Source organism: Nicotiana attenuata, unplaced genomic scaffold (assembly GCF_001879085.1).
Source record: "Nicotiana attenuata strain UT unplaced genomic scaffold, NIATTr2, whole genome shotgun sequence".
NCBI lineage: Eukaryota > Viridiplantae > Streptophyta > Magnoliopsida > Solanales > Solanaceae > Nicotiana > Nicotiana attenuata.
Genome location: NW_017671470.1, coordinates 195,989 through 214,377, shown reverse-complemented (window position 1 = coordinate 214,377; position 18,389 = coordinate 195,989). Strand labels below are relative to the sequence as shown.

Here is an 18,389-nt window from a genome sequence, read left to right as displayed (position 1 = left end):
TTTATAATCTAGCTAAATTAAACTATTTTAGTCTTAAACTAAGCTAAAAGGTGATAAAAAACAAAATCGTAACACTAAAAAAAGAAAAAAAATTATACAATTACAAATCAAGGAGTATTCCCCCACCCCACACTTAAACAATGCATAGTCCCTGATGCATAATAAATCAAAAATAGAGTAAGGTGGAAAGAAAGAACTCCCTGCTAGTCGGAGTCTGCCTCCTCTGAACGCCCACTAGCTGCGGCAATGGGCTCATATCATCTCCTAAGGGTACCAAAGCCATTGGTCCCGTAACTACATCATCATCCGCATCCTCATCATCAGATTCCTTGTTAGTGTTTTCATCCTCAGACGGATGAATGGGATTGCCTGGTGCTATGCCCAACATCTCCTTGGAAGAACTGGAGAGATCATCGCAATTGTGTGCGCTCCTCATCTGACACCCCTAGCTTGCTCATAATAAGATTTAGGGATTTGTAAAGATACTTGTTAATATTTTCATCCTTCTCATTCCTAGCAGATTGGGTGAGCTATGATATGGGCTCTAGCAAGGATGTGATGTCTAATAATGCCTTGGGTGCCTCCACTACCTCATCATAGCCAGGGTACTCCAGTACTCCACGAGATAGCATGTACTGTGTCAGGATGTTGCCAAAAAAGAACCTTTTGATTCTCCCTCCAAAACGGGTGTGGGCCATCTCCCCAAGCATGAGCTCACCCACATTTATGGGGCGCCCGGTCATCAATAAGTAGATCACGCACACTCGAGCTCGAGTGCACTCACTATTATGATCCACGGGCATTAATCTAGCTTGCACAAAGTTCTTCCAAACTTTAGCCGTCTTGTTAAAGTCAAACCGAAGCATTTCAAGGTGAATATCCCCCTTAGTCCGCGTCCACTTTGCATTGGAATCAACGCCACAAAGTGTGTGATGTATTTCTTGGTTGTGTGGGCTTTTGACAAACTTTCTAAGCCTTCGCGGGTTCGGGCTATCAAGTCCTAAAAAGCGACACAAGGCCTCCCTATCCATTCAAATTTTCTTTCCTCTGACCTATGACTCATCCTCTTTTGTGTCCCAGTTTGCATATAACTCTTTGACCATGGTTGGATTTGCAGGACCCGGACAGTCGAGGAGCTTATCCATCTTCTTGTCGATCAATGTAGCAAGTACATCTGGGAAGCTCCATTTTAAGGCCTTCACATTTATCCCCATTTCAGACACGTATCTCCCATATGGAACAAAAGTATCGTGACATTTCTTGGTGTCATCTCCGACAAGTTCCACCTGAGGCCGTGATTGCTTTGTAGACTCGCTAGCCACTTGCTTTCCCTTGGCTTGTCGGGAAGAGCTCTCGCCTTGCTTGCATTTCTTTGGAGGGGGAGCAATAGTGGAGAACTTTCCCACCCCTTTTACTTTAGCGGCACTGTCACAATCCATAGCAGCCTACACATGACAAACACAAAGATGAGAGTGAATCAAGAAATTTTGCCTAAGGTCATTGCGAAGATCAAAGAGGACCCCACACTTAAAACTGAAGTCTATGCAGAATCGAATCACAATATTGGCTCAACATGTACTAATGTGTTATCGCAAGGCTATACGTACTCAAGACTTCCCTATGCCATACAATTCAATTAGTCTAATATGGCCGTAACTTAAATTTGGTGCAAGGATAACAAAGCTAAAGTCTACATTAATACACTAATTTAGTACACTAACTACGACTTACAAGAGTTTACAACAAGATACAACGCCCTCAAACACCCCACACTTTGCCCAAACTCATATACAACTACACTCGGCTACTTAGACTTCACCGGTGTTCAAATTTACTTTCTTAGGCATTTTAGCAAACACCTTGTGGGCATCAATTTTGCTACTTTTATTTCAACAATGGTGGAGAAAGGTGGCCCTCCCAAATTTACATGAAGTAGAGGGCATTATAGTTTACTACTTCAAATACAAATTCACAACCAATTGTAGCACCCAATTTCGTGCATATTAAGACCACCACAATAACATCAAAGTTTGTTTAAGAGACCTAGGGGATTAGGGATTGTGGGTAAGGAGAGCTAACATTACACAAAAGAAATCTAAAATACAAGAAAAGAGACCAAGAAGAACATACCTTTGAGTCTTGAAAGGAAGTGAGCAAGAAAGATTTGTGAATTTGAAAACTTGAGAGAAAACGAAAAAATTGGAAGGAGAAGCAAGAGAGAAGCGACGGAAGCGTGGGCGTTGGTTTTTTTTTTTGGTGTTTTAGCTATTTTAATTTAGATGGGGGATGGTTTTGGGTAATTGGGTATGGGTTAGGTTTTGTGTGTATATGGGTAATTGGGTTCGGTTTTGTGAGTTTAGTAATTTAAGTAAACAAAGAAAACGAAAAAAAAAAGAATTAATAAACTCCTGACCCGCCAGCCCAGCGCCCCACGCTGGGGCTGGCGCTGGGTTATTTGGAGCTACTGGAAATTGCGCCCCAGCCAGCGTGGGGCGCTGGGCTGGGCGCTCAATTTGCGAAATCTTTTTTTTTATATAAAAAATCTCGACTACCCGTGCACTCAATACATACATTACACACACCCCACACCATTCTCACCTAAGATTTTTGCCACTACAAAGAAAAAAAAAATTAGTCTACTCTAACTAAAAGAAAACAAAAAAAACTAAGCTACGAAAACAGTAAAAATTGGGTTGCCTCCTAACGAGCGCCTGATTTAACGTCGCGGCACGACTCAACACATTTTTTTAAGCATCAGCCAAGTCTACCGAGGTCTTGTGACGTGCAATGTCACCACCCCAATAATGTTTTATTCTCTGGCCATTTACCAAGAAGGTACCACTTGAGCTCGTATCACGCAGTTCCACAGCTCCATGAGGCCTCACACTTACCACAACAAAAGAACCTGCCCAACGAGACTTAAGCTTTCCAGGGAAAAGCTTCAACCTCGAATTGAATAAGAGAACTTCTTGACCCAACTCAAACTCTCAATGCTGGATGTTCTTGTCATGACACCTCTTAGTCTTTTCTTTACATAATTTGGCATTTTCATATGCGTGCAATGGAACTCATCAAGCTCGTTGAGTTGGAGCAACCTCTTCTCACCACCTAGGTCCATATCCATATTCAGCTTTTTGATTGCCCAATAGGATTTGTCTTCGAGCTCGACGGGCAAGTGGCACGCCTTCCCATAAACTAACTTAAAGGAAAAGTACCTATGGGAGTCTTATATGCAGTTCGATATGCCCATAATGCGCCGTCCAGCTTCCCGGCCTAGTCCTTTTTATTTCCACTTACTGTTTTCTCCAAGATCCGCTTTACCTCTTTGTTTGAAACTTCCACTTGACCACTCGTTTGGGGATGATAGGCAGTGAAAACCTTATGCTTAACTCCATACTTTGCAAGAACATTATTCAGCAATTTGTTACAGAAGTGAGTTCCTCCATCACTTATCAACACTTTTGGAGTCCCAAAGCGTGTGAAGATGTGCTTCTTTACAAAGCTTACCACGACCTTTGCCTCATTAGTAGGAAGAGCAATGGCCTCCACCCACTTAGAAACATAGTCGACCGCCACCAAGATGTACCTGTGACCATTAGAGTATGGGAACGGTCCCATGAAACCGATCCCCCAAACATCAAAAAGCTCTACTGCCAAAATATTTTGCAGAGGCATCCTGTGTTTCTTCGTGATCGTTCCGGTTCTTTGGCATCTGTCACACTTTTAACAAGGCATGTGTATCCTTAAACAATTTTGGCCAATAGAAACCTGATTGTAGCACTTTTTGGGCGGTTCTATCCCCACTGTGATGACCTCCGTATGGTGAAGCATGACAGTCATGCAGTATTGCATTCATCTCTTCCTCAGGGACACACCTTCGTACCAACTGATCTGCGCACGGTCTATATAGGAATGGCTCATCCTACATGTAGAGCCTCACATCATGTGCGAACCTTCTTCAATTATCGGGTGTCAATTCTGGTGGTGTCTCTCCACTTGCAATAAAATTCACATAATCTGCATACCACGGGGCTTCACTTGAGGTGATTGCTAATAACTGCTCATCAAGAAATGCTTCTTTGATTGACCCTTCTTCAGCTACATGGCTCCGATTTTCTAATCTAGACAAGTGATTGTTGACATCCTATTTTGTCCCTCCTTTCTTCCAAATTATTTCTTTAAGCTTCTAATATCATAAATAACATAAAGTACTTATTCTACTATTTGTTTTAATACAAACTATACCTATTTGTTTTTATTATTAAAACTATTACTATACATGTTATTATTACTTTTATTTTAACATGATTCTTATCATTGCGAAAAGTATATCTCCTCCTTTATTTATTCGAATAATTGTATTTATTTTAATACTTTATAATATTTACTCTTTAATTTAATAGCTATTTTACAAAATTAAATGATAGCAATTCTTATGTTTTCATAAAATGCATCGAATAAATTAATTGATTGTTTAATATTAATATATGCTAATGTGATTAATTAAGAGATTTAATAAGAATTAGAAGCCCAAAGAAAATTTGAAGAAGGGAGTGGGCTATCCAATATCTAATCACCTAAAACCCAATGCAATCCCTAGCACCAAATTCCCTTAAGCCTTAGTTTCAGACCCACAAGAACAGGCCCAGTTCGGCCAATTAATCCAATCAGCCCAACAAGATTATTTTTTTTAAATCCCAATCCCAAAATTAGCCTAGGGTTATCTTTCCTCTTTTCAAAACAAACGCTCTTCCCCTTCTTCTTTCTTTTTCCTCTTTCATGTTAAAATTCAGTACCTTTCAGCTTTGGACAGAAGAAGTACACACCATTTTCGCACAAAATTCGTCCTTACCTTGACCCAACGTCTCTTTGCACCAGACTTTGGCTCTATTTTTGCTGTAACCTTATGAAAAGCTGAATTTTTCTTTGGTCCGATTACGAATTCAAAATCGAATTCAAACGGTTAGTTTGATTCCCGCTCAATGGTCCCCTAGCCCTAAAAATCGTCCCTATAAGTACAACTAGTTGGCATCTATTTTGTCTCATGGTTCAGCCGCCCACTTTCACAAAAAAAATGGTGGTTAGCTACCCTTTTCGCCCCAAAACCTAATGGTTTAGCAGCAGCCTCTATCCCCTGAGACTTACTGCTCTTCTTCTAAAAATTCTAGCTTGCTTTTTACTTCTCCATCTCCATTTGCTCCTAGTATTACTCTGCGTTTTTGGTGATTTGTTGCCTTTCGAGTTAGTGTATTCGAGGCCTGAGATAGTTCCTGATTCTGCCCTTGTTTGCTGCACCCCAAAAGGTCAGTGATCTTTCTTTTCGCTTGATATTTGTGATTCCGAATATTTTGATCAATTCATGCTTTCTCCCAAGCTTTAGTTATGTCTTTGTTTTGCCCTTTTATATGTGATTAGATTTCATGAAAATAGGTATTTAATATGTCCCTTGGTTGATGGTTAATATTCTGTCTTTGTTGCTTTTTTTTAAAAAAAATAATGTGTTAAATATAGTTGTGGCTCATTTTGCAGAGCATGTATTAAGACCTTTTTTCTTACCTTTTTAAAGAAGAATCTATGTTATAAAGAAAGTTTGTTGCTAGGTTGGACTATCTAAAGTTTATGTGTCTTAAAACGTTTATGATAATTGAGAACGAATAGAGAATGCATCACGTGACGAACATACACTTTAGATCTTGATTGTATTCTATCCAGATTTTAAGTAGGTACAACTTGTTAGCATGATCGAATACCGTAAAATCCCTTTTAAATGTTAAAACTGGCTCCCTAAGAATTTTTCCCTTTTAAAGGATATGCTGAGATAGTATTAGTCAAAAGATCATTTATGATTATCTGTTTCAAGTATTGTACGCTCCAAGTGTGATTATAAAGATACTTCTATAAATATTAGAAAATATGGTTTTATGGAGTAATTCCATGACTAGTTCATCGTCGAAGAATGACATGTATACTTGATTGTCTGAAGTGGTATTTGCATGTAATATCAGATGCCTATAAGATCATGAATGGTTCTATACATGTAGGAATCTGCTAAAAATAAATAGTATATTGTGATGTAGCTGCCTCAGGTTTGCTCTATGAGCTTTCATGGTCTAAATTCTACTCTAAGAATATTTGACCGGCTAAGGAAAAATAGCTCATTAAGATGCTTGTGGTTTCTGTTGTATTCTCATTATTTTCTTTATGTATAGAAATCATGTCCATAGGGATCCCATCCTTTACAATTAATTGTTAGAGTAGAACTGCTAATGTGAAGAAACTTTCATATCACCATTCGTAAATACACCTGTAGCTAAAAGGAATAATCTATTAGATAGTATAACTTAGAAGATGCCACTTCTAGTTTTTAAGTCCATAGCTTCCGTTTCTTGCTCAAAACTTAGCAACTAGTCTAACGTTTAGAAATGACCTTATCTGGATAGATATAGTGTATTTGTATTAGTATGTTATTCTGTGATTAACATTCCATGTATCTTGGTATATACACTTTGTCTATTTTCTCTTGTAGCAAGAATGTGTTTTCTCCTTCTAATTTCCTTTTTTATCTCTTTGCATATGCACTTGGAGCAAATCATGGAGTCTTAAAGCAAGACTCTCCCATACTAGCACATGGAGTCGATACCTCTCATGCCCTAGATGCACCGGGTATCAAGAAAAACAAGCGAAAAGCTTGGGGCCGCCTATGGCGGCCTTCGTTATTTACATTTACTTTGTTTCGAATTTTTAATCAATTTGATTATATTCTTCAGATTAGTTTAGTTCTACACTTAACTTGGGTTTGTTAATTTAGTTTTGACTTCTTCACTTAGTATTCTCACTTAGTTATTGGCAGATATTATCTATTTTATATAAGAATGCTCTTTAAGAATTTTTGAAGCACCCTTTAAGTTTCAGGTTTCTAAGTTCGGAACTAAATCAATTCTTTTAAAAAAAGTAAAAAAAAAAAAGAGACGTGCTTCATTTGAAATTGACAAATTGTTCCTTGTAACATCATGAAAATGTGAATTTTCTAAAAAAAAATACAAAAACGTGATTTTTTGTTGGCAGACGTTTTTGTTAATTGAAAGGTTAGGAAGACCTTTCACCTTGATTCTGTTTGAAGACAAGCAAAGAAAAGGGTACTTTTTTTTAATAAAATATTTTAATCATCAGCAATTGTCTTTCTCAAGAGACTATAATTTATATATGTATATTAACTAGTTATAAGCTTTGTTTAGTAATAATATTTTTCAGAAGTTTATTAAGGTCTTTCAAAGTTAAACTACTATATTGTAAGCTATATTTTGTTAAAATACCTCAAATGATATTTTTTTGATATTTTTATATAACTTATTAACCTAAGCTTGGTCGGTTAACCGTTATTAACGGATTTTAAAAGGTGCTTTAAAAACCTTCCTTTTAAAATATTTAAAACCCTTACTTAGAATCTTTAGGTTAAGACCATAAGACAGAGTTTGGCTTAAGCTTTAAAAATAGGTGTCCTGATTCACCTTAGAATTAATTAGGTGGTGGCTCTCTTAAAATTAATCAAACCTCAGGATTACCAATATGTTATGCTCTTATTTGGCCCGAGTAAAATGGGGTATAACAGTGATCAGCCACTTAATTCTCTATCCCTTTTTGATCTCGAATCTCTAAGTCAAACTCTTGCAAGAGGAGGACACAACGAATCAGCCTCGGCTTAGCATCTTTCTTTTTAAACAAGTATCTGATAACTGAATGATTTGTGTAGATGATGACTTTGGTTCCCACTAGATAGGATCTGAACTTGTCAAACGCCCACACCACTGCAAACAACTCTTTTTCAGTAACTGTGTAGTTCATCTGGGTTGGATTCAGAGTTATGCTCGCATAGTAAATGGAGTGAAAGATTTTATTTCGCCTTTTCCCCAAAACAGCTCTGATTGCTATGTCACTCGCATCGCACATCAACTCAAATGGATGCGCCCAATCTAGGGCAATGATAATTTGTGCAGTCGCCAACCTTCCCTTCAGCTCCTCAAATGCTTTCAGACAAGCATCATCAAACTTGAAGGGGACATCTTTCTCAAGAAGCAAGGAGAAGAAATTTTCGAAAAATCTTTAATGAAACGACGATAAAAACCTGCATGGCCCAAGAAACTGCGAATGCCTTTGACGGATGTCGGTAGGGGCAATTTTTCGATCGCATCCACCTTTGCTTTGTCCACCTGCAAACTATTTTTGGACACCTTGTGCCCCTGGACTATACCTTCACGTACAATGAAATGGCACTTTTCCCAATTTAGCACCAAGTTCGTCTCTTCACACCTAGCAAGCACTTTATCAAGGTTCATTAAACAATTATCAAAAGAACATCCAAACACAGAAAAATTATCCATGAACACTTCCACAAATCTTTCAACCATGTTAGTAAAAATAGCCATCATACACCTTTGAAAAGTCGCAGGTGCATTACAGAGACCAAAGGGCATTCTCTTGAACGCATACGTGCCATAGGGACACGTAAATGTGGTTTTCTCTTGGTCCTCTGGGATATAACAATCTGATTATACCCCGAATAACCATCTAGGAAACAGTAGTATTCCTGGCCAGCTAATCTATCAAGCATTTGGTCAATAAAGGGGAGGGGGAAGTGGTCCTTCGGGTGGCATTGTTCAATTTTCTATAATCTATGCAAATTCTCCACCTAGTGATAGTTCTTGTGGGAATCAAGTCATTATTTTCATTAACCACTACAGTCATTCCCCTTTTCGTAGGTACACATTGGACGGGGCTTACCCATTTGCTATTAGAGATTGGAAATACAAACCTGCATCAAGCCACTTTATCACTTCTTTTCTTACTACCTCTTTCATGATTGGATTTAGTCGGCGTTGTTGTTCTACACTTGGCTTGTGTCCATCCTCCATGAGGATTTTATGCATGCAAAAATCTGGACTAATGCCTTTAATATCAAACATCGTCCGCCCAATTGCTCTCTTATGCTCACGTAGCACTCTCAACAGCTTTTATTCCTGCAATTTCGACAAGTCAGAAGAAACAATAATAGGAAAAGTGTCAGAACTTCCCAAATAAGCATAATGAAGGTGAGGGGGCAGGGGTTTAAGCTCCAATGTTGGAGCTTCCTCAATTGACGGCTTTGGAGGAGGCCCACTTGGCCTATTCAGGGGCTCAAAGGGATGTATTCCCTGTATGTAAGCACATGATGCATCTAGGAAATGCATCATCTCCTCAACCTCATCATCAATCTCCCAGCTATCGAACAACATGAGTGCTTTCTCTAGAGAATCGTCTAGATATATGATAACTAGGGATTTTGACGCATTTTATACTCCTTCTTGCTTATGCTTTGATCACATATTCATACAAAATAGTCCCAAAAGGCTTACAAGTTGTGCTTGATTGCAGGTTTGATCAACAAAGTGACAAAATGTCAAAGATCGGCTCAAAAGGAGTGAAACTTGCACAAGTGCCAAAGACAAGGCAAGCTCAGGCAGAACAAGCCCAGTGCGGCCGCACACCACTTTGTGCAGTCCGCTCTGGGAGATTCAGAGAGTTGAATTTCAGGCTTCAAGGCAGTGCGGCCGCATACCATTTTGTGTGGTCCGCACTGAAGGCAACGCGTCCGCAGTCCATTCTCTGCGGTCCGCGGTTCCAAGATTCATAGAGGATGATTTTTCAAGTTTGAAACCTGTGCGGTCCGCGGTCAACTTTGTGCGGTCCGCGGTCAACTTTGTGCGAACCGCACTAGAAGCCTCCGCGGCCGCGGTCCATTCTGTGCGGTCCGCGGAGCCCAAGTTCAGAGAGATCAATTTTGAAGACCAAAGCCTAGTGCGGACGGCGATCCATTTTGTGCGGTCCGCACTAACCCCGCAGGGGCATTTTTATCCAGATTTTTCAGCTTAGTTATAAATAGATTCTTTTTCCATTTTTATGGCATCAGATATTGTAATACGTAAGCTGCGCTCGTGAGTCGACTTTTCTTAGCCATTTTGGGCATTTTTACTTACTTACCATCATTGTATCTTTTTATTTAGCTTAGCAATTAATTAATATGTATTTATCTTCTTCTATTTCTTGCTTTTCTTCTTTAACTATGAGTAGCTAGACCCCATAGCTAGGGTTGTGGCTCAACCCTAGTGTGGGTAATTGATGGGTCTTATATTTTAGGGCTAATTTGACTATGGGTTTTGTTATTTTGGCCAATTTCATGGTTAATTTCTGAATTAGTGGTTGCAAACACTAGTTTGTGTTGAGTTGACTTGAGCTCTTCTTGAGAAAGAGAGTCTAAGTCTCCGAAATTGGTCCAACAATGAATTGGGGCGTATTCAAGAGATTGATAGCCCCAATTAAAGGGTTAATCCTCGAGAGAGTAATACCCGAATTGAACCCTAGTTGCTTGTGCAAATTTGCATACCCAATTGTTCTTGAGAAAGCCAATTCGGGCAAAATCACTCGAACCACCGAGAGGTGTAGAGTGGGTAAAGTCATGCAACGGTTATAACATACTCCCCAAACATGTCAAACGTGCCTTAGTTTCAAGTACCCGTCAATTGACCACCTAGGCGGTAGTCACTACCCTAGTGCTTTTTAAACCTATTTGAACAACTCTTAGCTAAATTTACAATTTTGTAGTTTGTGAAAAGTAGAATTATAAAGAAAATACCAAAAATGAATAGAAGTGTAATTAAGAACACATACGCAATCCTAAACTAGATAGATACTCAATTCCAACTTCTAGCTCTCTGTGGATTCGATCCCGACCCAAAATCGGGTAAAAGCTATTGCGACCCTCTCTTGCTACTTATTAGTAGTGCGGAGTTGGCAGCGATCACTTTTTGGCACCGTTGCCGGGTAGCTAATGGTCTTGGCTATCTATTTAGTTAGTTTTGTGTATTGTTCTTCTTTCCTTCTTTGTTACTAATTTGTGTGTGTGAATACTTCAGGTACTGTCACACCTCCTTTTTCATTACTACACCCCGTGAAGGGTATAATAAAAGAGTTTTTCCAATTAAAGGACAATCGAAACGGGATTCGTTTATTTAAAGATTCAGAGTCGCCACTTGGGAGATTTATGGTGTCCCAAGTCACTGGTTTGAATCCCGAATCGAGGAAAAGGTTTGACTCTGTATTAACAATCGCGAACCAGAAATCCGGGTAAGGAATTCTGTTAACCCGGGAGAAGGGGTTAGGCACTCCCGAGTTTCGTGGTTCTAGCACGGTCACTCAAATGCTATATTTGGCAAAATCTGATTTTAATACATGTTATCCTATTGCATTTTAGAATCGTTTAACCATTTTTAATTGAATTTTTTAAGAAAGTGAACGTCGTTTGAAAATATGTTTTTGGATCACGTCACATGAAATGCACCCGTATCCTCGACACATTTTTATTCAATGTTTTGGGATTTGGATTTGGGTTGCATGAAATGCACACCCGTATTTAGGAAAGTAAGATTATTAAAAAGCGCGCCTAAAGCGACTAACGTGTTATTATCTTTGCGGGAGGCCGTGAAAATTCGCTAAACGGCACGTCCCGAATTCTAAGTATTTTAATAAAAGCATTTGATGAGGGCCCCGCAATTTATATGTTTTGTGCGGCGAGGCTCGTCTCATTTTTATTTACGGGCCATCCTAGAGCAAGCTATAATTTTCTACGTAATTTTGTCTCTAAAGAATCCTAATTAATCAATTTTATCAGCTACTATTATTTAAAGTGATTAAGGAGTTTGGGCTTCAAGTTCAAGTCCACACTTGAACAAGAGGCAAACCTCTTAACTCAAGCATGCTACTTAACTAGGAGGCCCAAAACCCATGTTATAAATTTAAACCCGTGGTCTTAATATAAATTCCAACCTTCAGCATTTTTGGGCTTCAATTAGCCCTAATAAAGAGTTTCAACCAGCTAGTAAAACAATTGGTAATAGGCCCGCGATAAGGCCTAAATGAGAGGAGAAAACTGTTTGACACTGGGCCTTAAACAGATTCAGGCCCAGGTCTGATTCAAGTTGAAACTGTCACGTTTGGGCTTCGAAAGGGGGCTCAGGCCTATAACGTGAGTTTGCCAGGTCCAAACACAACCAAATACATGAACTCCCATCTATCAATTAAGTTCAAAGCTATTTCTTTTAATGGAGGACCGACTTAACTTTCAAATACTGATTCTTATCAGATAACCTCCAACCTAATTATCAAATAGACATACAACTCCTAAATTTCTCCCAATGTAAACAAATTAGTATATTCCCTGGACTGTTTTGTATGATTTAAACCTGTAAATGAACTGTTAAGCTATTTCTGTACTTGAATATACAACAGATCTGATTTAACACTAATATGAACAAAAATCCATTATGAATCCAGTTTTGAATTAATAACTCCTTCTAAATTTAACTGAGCATGGATATAACAATTACACCTGACTTAAACGTACTTAATGCTTTTCATAACACCTTAACACTCTATTATCTAACACATGCGTGTTTATGATTTCAGCACCAATTTCAGGCTGGTAACAGGTTTTCAACACAAAACTGAACTCACATGAGAAGTCAAGCTATATTAGGCTAGCACTAGATAAAAAACTTCAGCTAAGGACCAAAATCAAAACAGACTGAGAATCTAACTATTGCTACTACACTGAGAATCCGATTATACAGTCCAGGTTTATATACATACAAATCAAAAATTAAACTATGTCTAAAATCGGTTAACTATTAACATGTAACAGTCTAACAAACACAATCTAAGGAGCAAATAGGCGAGTATTTCCATTTCATTTCCAACTTGAAAGGCTACATTGAATCAAAGCCAAGGCCTGGAAGTAAAATGAAAATAAAGAGATGAGGATTCTGCGACTGAACAAACAGCCAACAAACAACAGCAAAAATATGAGCCCAGATTCAGCAATTAGGACCAAAACTCAGCTCAAAACCCAACAGAGTTGTATTACTCAAACAGCTTCAACCAAAAGCTTTCAAAAACCAGAATTCAAACCGTTTTCAATCCCCAGAGAAGCATCAATGGACTTTCAGCAACTCAAAACTTCAGAAATCAAAGAACACACTCAATGGAATAGTGATTTTGGAAAACCTTTGTTGCTTTTGATTTTATGCCTTCAAATCTCTATGGAACAGTAAAATTATACAGCCTTTTCGATTTTCAGCTCTCCAAAAACTTCCCCTCTAAGGCAAGAAATGATGCCTTTTATAGGCCAACACCTAGGGCAGCCCTTGCAAGTTTTATTTTGCACTTTAGTCCTTTTTATTTTCAATTTTAAACTATTTACTCCCTAGAATCTTGGCTTGCTGCCCAAGTTACACTATTAAGATTCCAAAAATACCAATTATAACCCCTTCTAGGTGCTTCTAGTGACTTCTAATTTCAGTTACTAGAGATTCCCTAAATTGAATTCCCTAGATTACCCTTTTCAATTCTGAAAATTACCAAGTTAAACCAACCCCCCTCTTACCCTGGTCAAAAATTAACCACAGGTAAAGGAAGAGCCTAAAATCGAACTAGTGGTCTAATTAAGCTATTTCAAGTATCAGAACTAATCAACTGGAATTAACTCTAATGCTAATCAAACCAAAATTAAAACCAGGATTGATAAAATACAAGTTCATGCTATTTATTAATTAAACAGAAAATTATGAATCATGAACCAGAATCAAAAGAGAAAATAAACAAATATGAATCAAGATAAAATTGACCGAACAAAACCTAAAACGAAAAAATGATTGAACATGGAGTGGAACTAATTTTAATTAAAAGGAGAATTCATTACAGAAAGAAGAACAAGTAGAGGAGGAAAGGGAGATTAAGGAACTTACTGACTTGGGCCTTAAATTGACTGATTTCAAATTGATTCTCAGCTAATGTTATGTGTCTATTTTGCCAAAAATAAACACATAACATTAACTGAGAATCACTCAATACTTGAAAATCTAGAAAATCAAAATTCTTCGAACCCTAGATCTAAAATTCGGGGAGTTCTGCTTGGATTCGAAGGGTTTTAGTTTGAGATTTGGGATGAGGATGTCAAAGAGGCCATAGGGTATTGTTTTGAGGTTGTTTGGAGGTGGCCCGCCATGGGCGGCGGAGGCAGTGCCTAGGGTTTGGGTTATTTGAGGAGATGGGTTGGGATTTGAGAGACGGGGTTTGGGGGTTTGGAAAGAGGAGATTGAGGGGAGTTTATGGTGTAAATTTGAGAGGGATTGGAGAATCGCCGCCGGCGGAGGCAATTTTCGGCCGGCGGCGGACGGCGGAAAGCGGCGGAGAAGCAGGGGGTCTCTGAAGGGTTAGGGGGCGTGTGAGAGAGACGGCTTGGGGGGAGGGTAGGTGAGGTTAGGACAATTATATATCAACCCAGAGGCGGATCTAGGAATTGAAGTGTATGGGTTCCTACCACAACTTCAAGTCAATATATCATAATAGCCGAACTAAGAAACAAGTATCAATATTCAACATATATTTACAAAATAACAAAATACTTAAAGTCAACATATAAATATAAATATTTTCATTACAATTGTACTCGGCGACTTGTCATGTTTTGAAAATGACCAATGATCGCATCATTAGGTATACTTTCAAATACTTCATCCTCTATATAACAAACTAAACAATCATTCAAAAATTCATCACCAATTCTGCTTCGCAAGTCACTTTTAATGTACTTCATCGAAGAAAAAGCCATTTCTACGTTGCAGTAAGCAACAGGCAATATCAAACTTAACTTCACAAGCAAATAAACAACGCTTCCAATCATGTGCAAATTTGTTTTAACCATTGTCTCTGAAAAGATCTCCAATGCTTTTCAAGTTAGAGAATTCATTGCCTGACCTCTCGCACATAGTCAATATAGATGTCAAGCTCAAAAACCAAGATCCTCAAGCATAGAATTCGTGAACTTCATTTGGATAGTGTGTTGCCAAGTTTCATAATCCTTCTTTATCATAATTTGCAAAAGAATTATCAGGACTCAAACTAAGCCATACCAAGAAGTAGATCAGTATTCACTTCACTAGAACGACTGTTAAGCTACCGAAAGTTGCCAAATCAATAATAGTATAGAAAACCTCTACACGCAAATGATAAGAATATGTAACACTTGATTTCTTACGCTTCGACTTTCCAACGAGATAGTTCATATCCATTTCGGGATTACAATATCATGCTTGACACAAAATAAACAGACATCTTCTACCAAAGAATTCCATCCTGATTCTCTCATAACTTGCAATTGTCTCTTTGCAAAACCAACAAGCTTCATGGCACTTACAATATCTTGATCTTTTTTTTGCAAAGCCATATTTAAATCATATGTAAGTGCCAACACTTTCAACATTAAATGCAACATATACACAAACTCATATGATCTTATATCATCCACTAGACTTTTTGCCATTGATCTCTCATGAATAATTTGAACCCTCAATTGCAAGAATTCCAAGCACATGAACAATTGATGAGAATAAACTAATAAAATTACGCACTGTCTTAAAATGAGAACCCCAACGAGTATCACCTGCCCTTTGAAGTCCAAGTTCTTGATTTAATCCGCTTCCTGTATGAACTTCACCAAGCATTAGTAATTCCTCCAGCTTTTCTGCTTGATCATCTCGAAGCATCTCCCTGCGCTTAAAAGAACCTCCAACAATATTTAAAACATTTGCAAGAATATCAAAAAATTGTTCTGCCTCATAATGTTTCTTTGCAACAGCCACAAGAGTCAATTGCAATTGATGAGCAAAACAATGTATGCAATATGCCGAAGGAGTATCATTCATAATCAAAGTCTTAAGGCCATTAATTTCTCCCTGCATGTTACTAGCTCCATCATAGCCCTGTCCCCGTATTTGAGATTTACTCAATGAATGTTCCAAAAGCAAATAACAAATTGCTTCTTTCAATGACTTTGCAGATGTATCTTTAACATGAACAATGCTAAGAAATCTCTCAATAACTTTACCCTCTTTATTGACATAACGCAAAACAAGTACCATTTGTTCTTTATGAGAGACATCCTTAGATTCATCAACCAATATCCCAAAGTAATCACCATTCAAGTCTTTAATAATTGCCTTTAATGTTTCTTTTGCACAAGATCTCACAATGTCTTTTTGTACACTTGGACAAATCATGATATCATTTTTTGGAGCATTTTCTAGCACGACATTTTTTACATCTTCCTTCTTATCGGCATACCACTTTAAGAGATCTAAGAAGTTGCCTCTTCTTGTAGAAGTTTCACTCTCATCGTGACCTCGAAAAGGCATTCCTTCTTTCAAAAGATACCTTGCAACATCAATTGAGGCATTTAAGCGAACTCGATACTCACTTTTAGCTTTCTCGGATTGTTTGTCAAAAGAAGTTATAATAGATTGTCCTTGATTCTTTAAATCTAACATCATCTTAAACATCGATTATGAACACTACTCACTTGACCCACATGCGCATTAAGCCTTTCTATACCTTTATTCCAAGCCCTAAAATCATCTATTGTAAAAGAATCACCGACTTTTTTCCCATATCCGCCAATCTCATTTTTGAACAAGTAACAACATAAGCAAAATGCTGCATCTTTTTTAATACTATATTCTAACCATTCAGAATATGAAGTCTTAAACCATTCAGGATTAAAATGACGCAATTTTCCACCAAAATTTGTATTTGGAAAATCAAACTCTCTAAGTTGACAAGGTCCCTTTTCAATGTAATGCCTTCTCACTCGATCACGTAAATTAGGAGGATATTCTGAAATTTGTTTTCTTTCACCAGGATCGCGTTCAAGAGGATTCAAATCCAACATATTATGTAGGTGTGATGATTGAGAAGAATTGACATTATTATTTACCACTGGACATGAAGGAGAGCTTAGTGAAGGAGAACTAGAAGTAGAACCTGAAGAGGTTTGCGGATTGAAGAATCTCTTGATCATCTTGACTCTTACTAAAATATCCTATAAATCATAAGAAACAAATTAAACATTGCACTGTATTTTTTTCGATTTTTTCTCTTAGATATCAAGATAACTAACTAACTAAGAACTATCAAATCACAATCAATGCAAGTTCACCATTTATTAACTGGAAATGAACTTTAGCTATTCATTTTCTCAAAACCCTCTCTATTCATGAGAGGAAAACAATAAAAAAAGAAGAAAGAGGAGGAAGGAAATCAAAATACCTGTTGCAATGGAGTGGAATAAGTGAAGAAGTTAAAACTAGATTTTAATTTTGAGTGGATTCCGCCAGCCTGTTAAAACAGAGGCAGTGAAGAACAGAAGAAATAATGTGAAATTGTAAAACCTAATTTTCCTTTGAACGTTTGAGTTGAGAATGGGAATTGCCGAATTGGGAAGGAAAAGGGAATCTTTTTTTTGCTAATGTTGACTTGTACACCTTTTAGTTTAGTAAGTCTTTCCTTTTATTATTTTAATTAAATAAACGTAGCAAAGTTAAAAAAGCTGGTAACGAAAATACATAAAACTTTGTGCCAAAACATATGGGAAAAACTAAAGTAAGCTGATGGGATTCGAACTTGCATTGTGAGTTTTGGGAAAATCAGTATAGATTCCGCACCTTACCATTGAACCAGCAAGACACTTTGTTACTGGGTTCCTACATAAAAATTCTTATACATTTAATAGATTTCTTAATATAAATACAGGGTCTAGACAAAAGCTACTAGGTTCCCGGGAACCCATACCTATCACTGTAGATCCGCCCCTGTATCAACCCTACCCATACTTCCCAACTATTGGATCAAGCAAACCTAGACGGCTAGGATTGCTTTGATCCAAACGGCGTCGTTTTGAAAGGTGGGGGCTGGACCGGGTCTGGGGTGTAATATTGGGCCTAGAATGTGGACGGGTATGGAGAATAAGAGACTGGGCTCGTGGTCTTAATTAGATTTGGCCCAAAATTGGGTTCCTTATTAAAGAAGACCAAATTTTCTTTGTTTAATTCCTTCTTTTCTTTTCAAATTAAACTAAAAACCTAAATTAATTCTTAAAAAACTAAACTAACCTACCCAAATTATATTAAACTCTAATTAATAACTAACACCATTAATTAAAAACCAAATTTAAGGAAAAACTACCAAAATTCAAAGTTTAAAATTAAACAATGCAAAATAAATCATTTTTGTGATTTTTTCTATTTTTGTAAAACCATAATTACTAATTAATCTAAAATGTGTAAAATTAAGTCCTAAATGCAAATGCAATATATATTTGTATTTTTCACTAATTAAAATGCACAGACCAATGCAAACAATTAACAGAAAATGCCACGAAAATTCACAAAATTGCAAATAGTGAAAAGAAATTATTTTGTTTTGGGTTTTTGGGAGTAATTCATATAGGGTGAAAATTACGTGCTCAC

At 37.5% G+C, this 18,389-nt stretch overlaps 2 protein-coding genes across 2 annotated transcripts in view; both read right to left on the bottom strand.

Moving 5' to 3' along the window:
• Positions 1–15,416: 15,416 nt before the first annotated feature.
• On the bottom strand, positions 15,417–16,415 carry LOC109208488 (zinc finger MYM-type protein 1-like). The gene has a single exon (XM_019371608.1). The coding sequence runs from the start codon at positions 16,413–16,415 to the stop codon at positions 15,417–15,419; it is 999 nt and encodes a 332-aa protein (XP_019227153.1).
• The window catches only part of LOC109208487, an 8,225-nt gene continuing 6,247 nt past the window's right edge, over positions 16,412–18,389 (bottom strand). The window contains exons 2-3 of the mRNA XM_019371607.1: positions 17,191–17,259; positions 16,412–16,963 (exon numbers count right to left, since the gene is read on the bottom strand). Of these exons, the coding sequence (XP_019227152.1) occupies positions 16,412–16,963; positions 17,191–17,259 (621 nt within the window). The remainder of the gene's footprint in view (positions 16,964–17,190; positions 17,260–18,389) is intronic.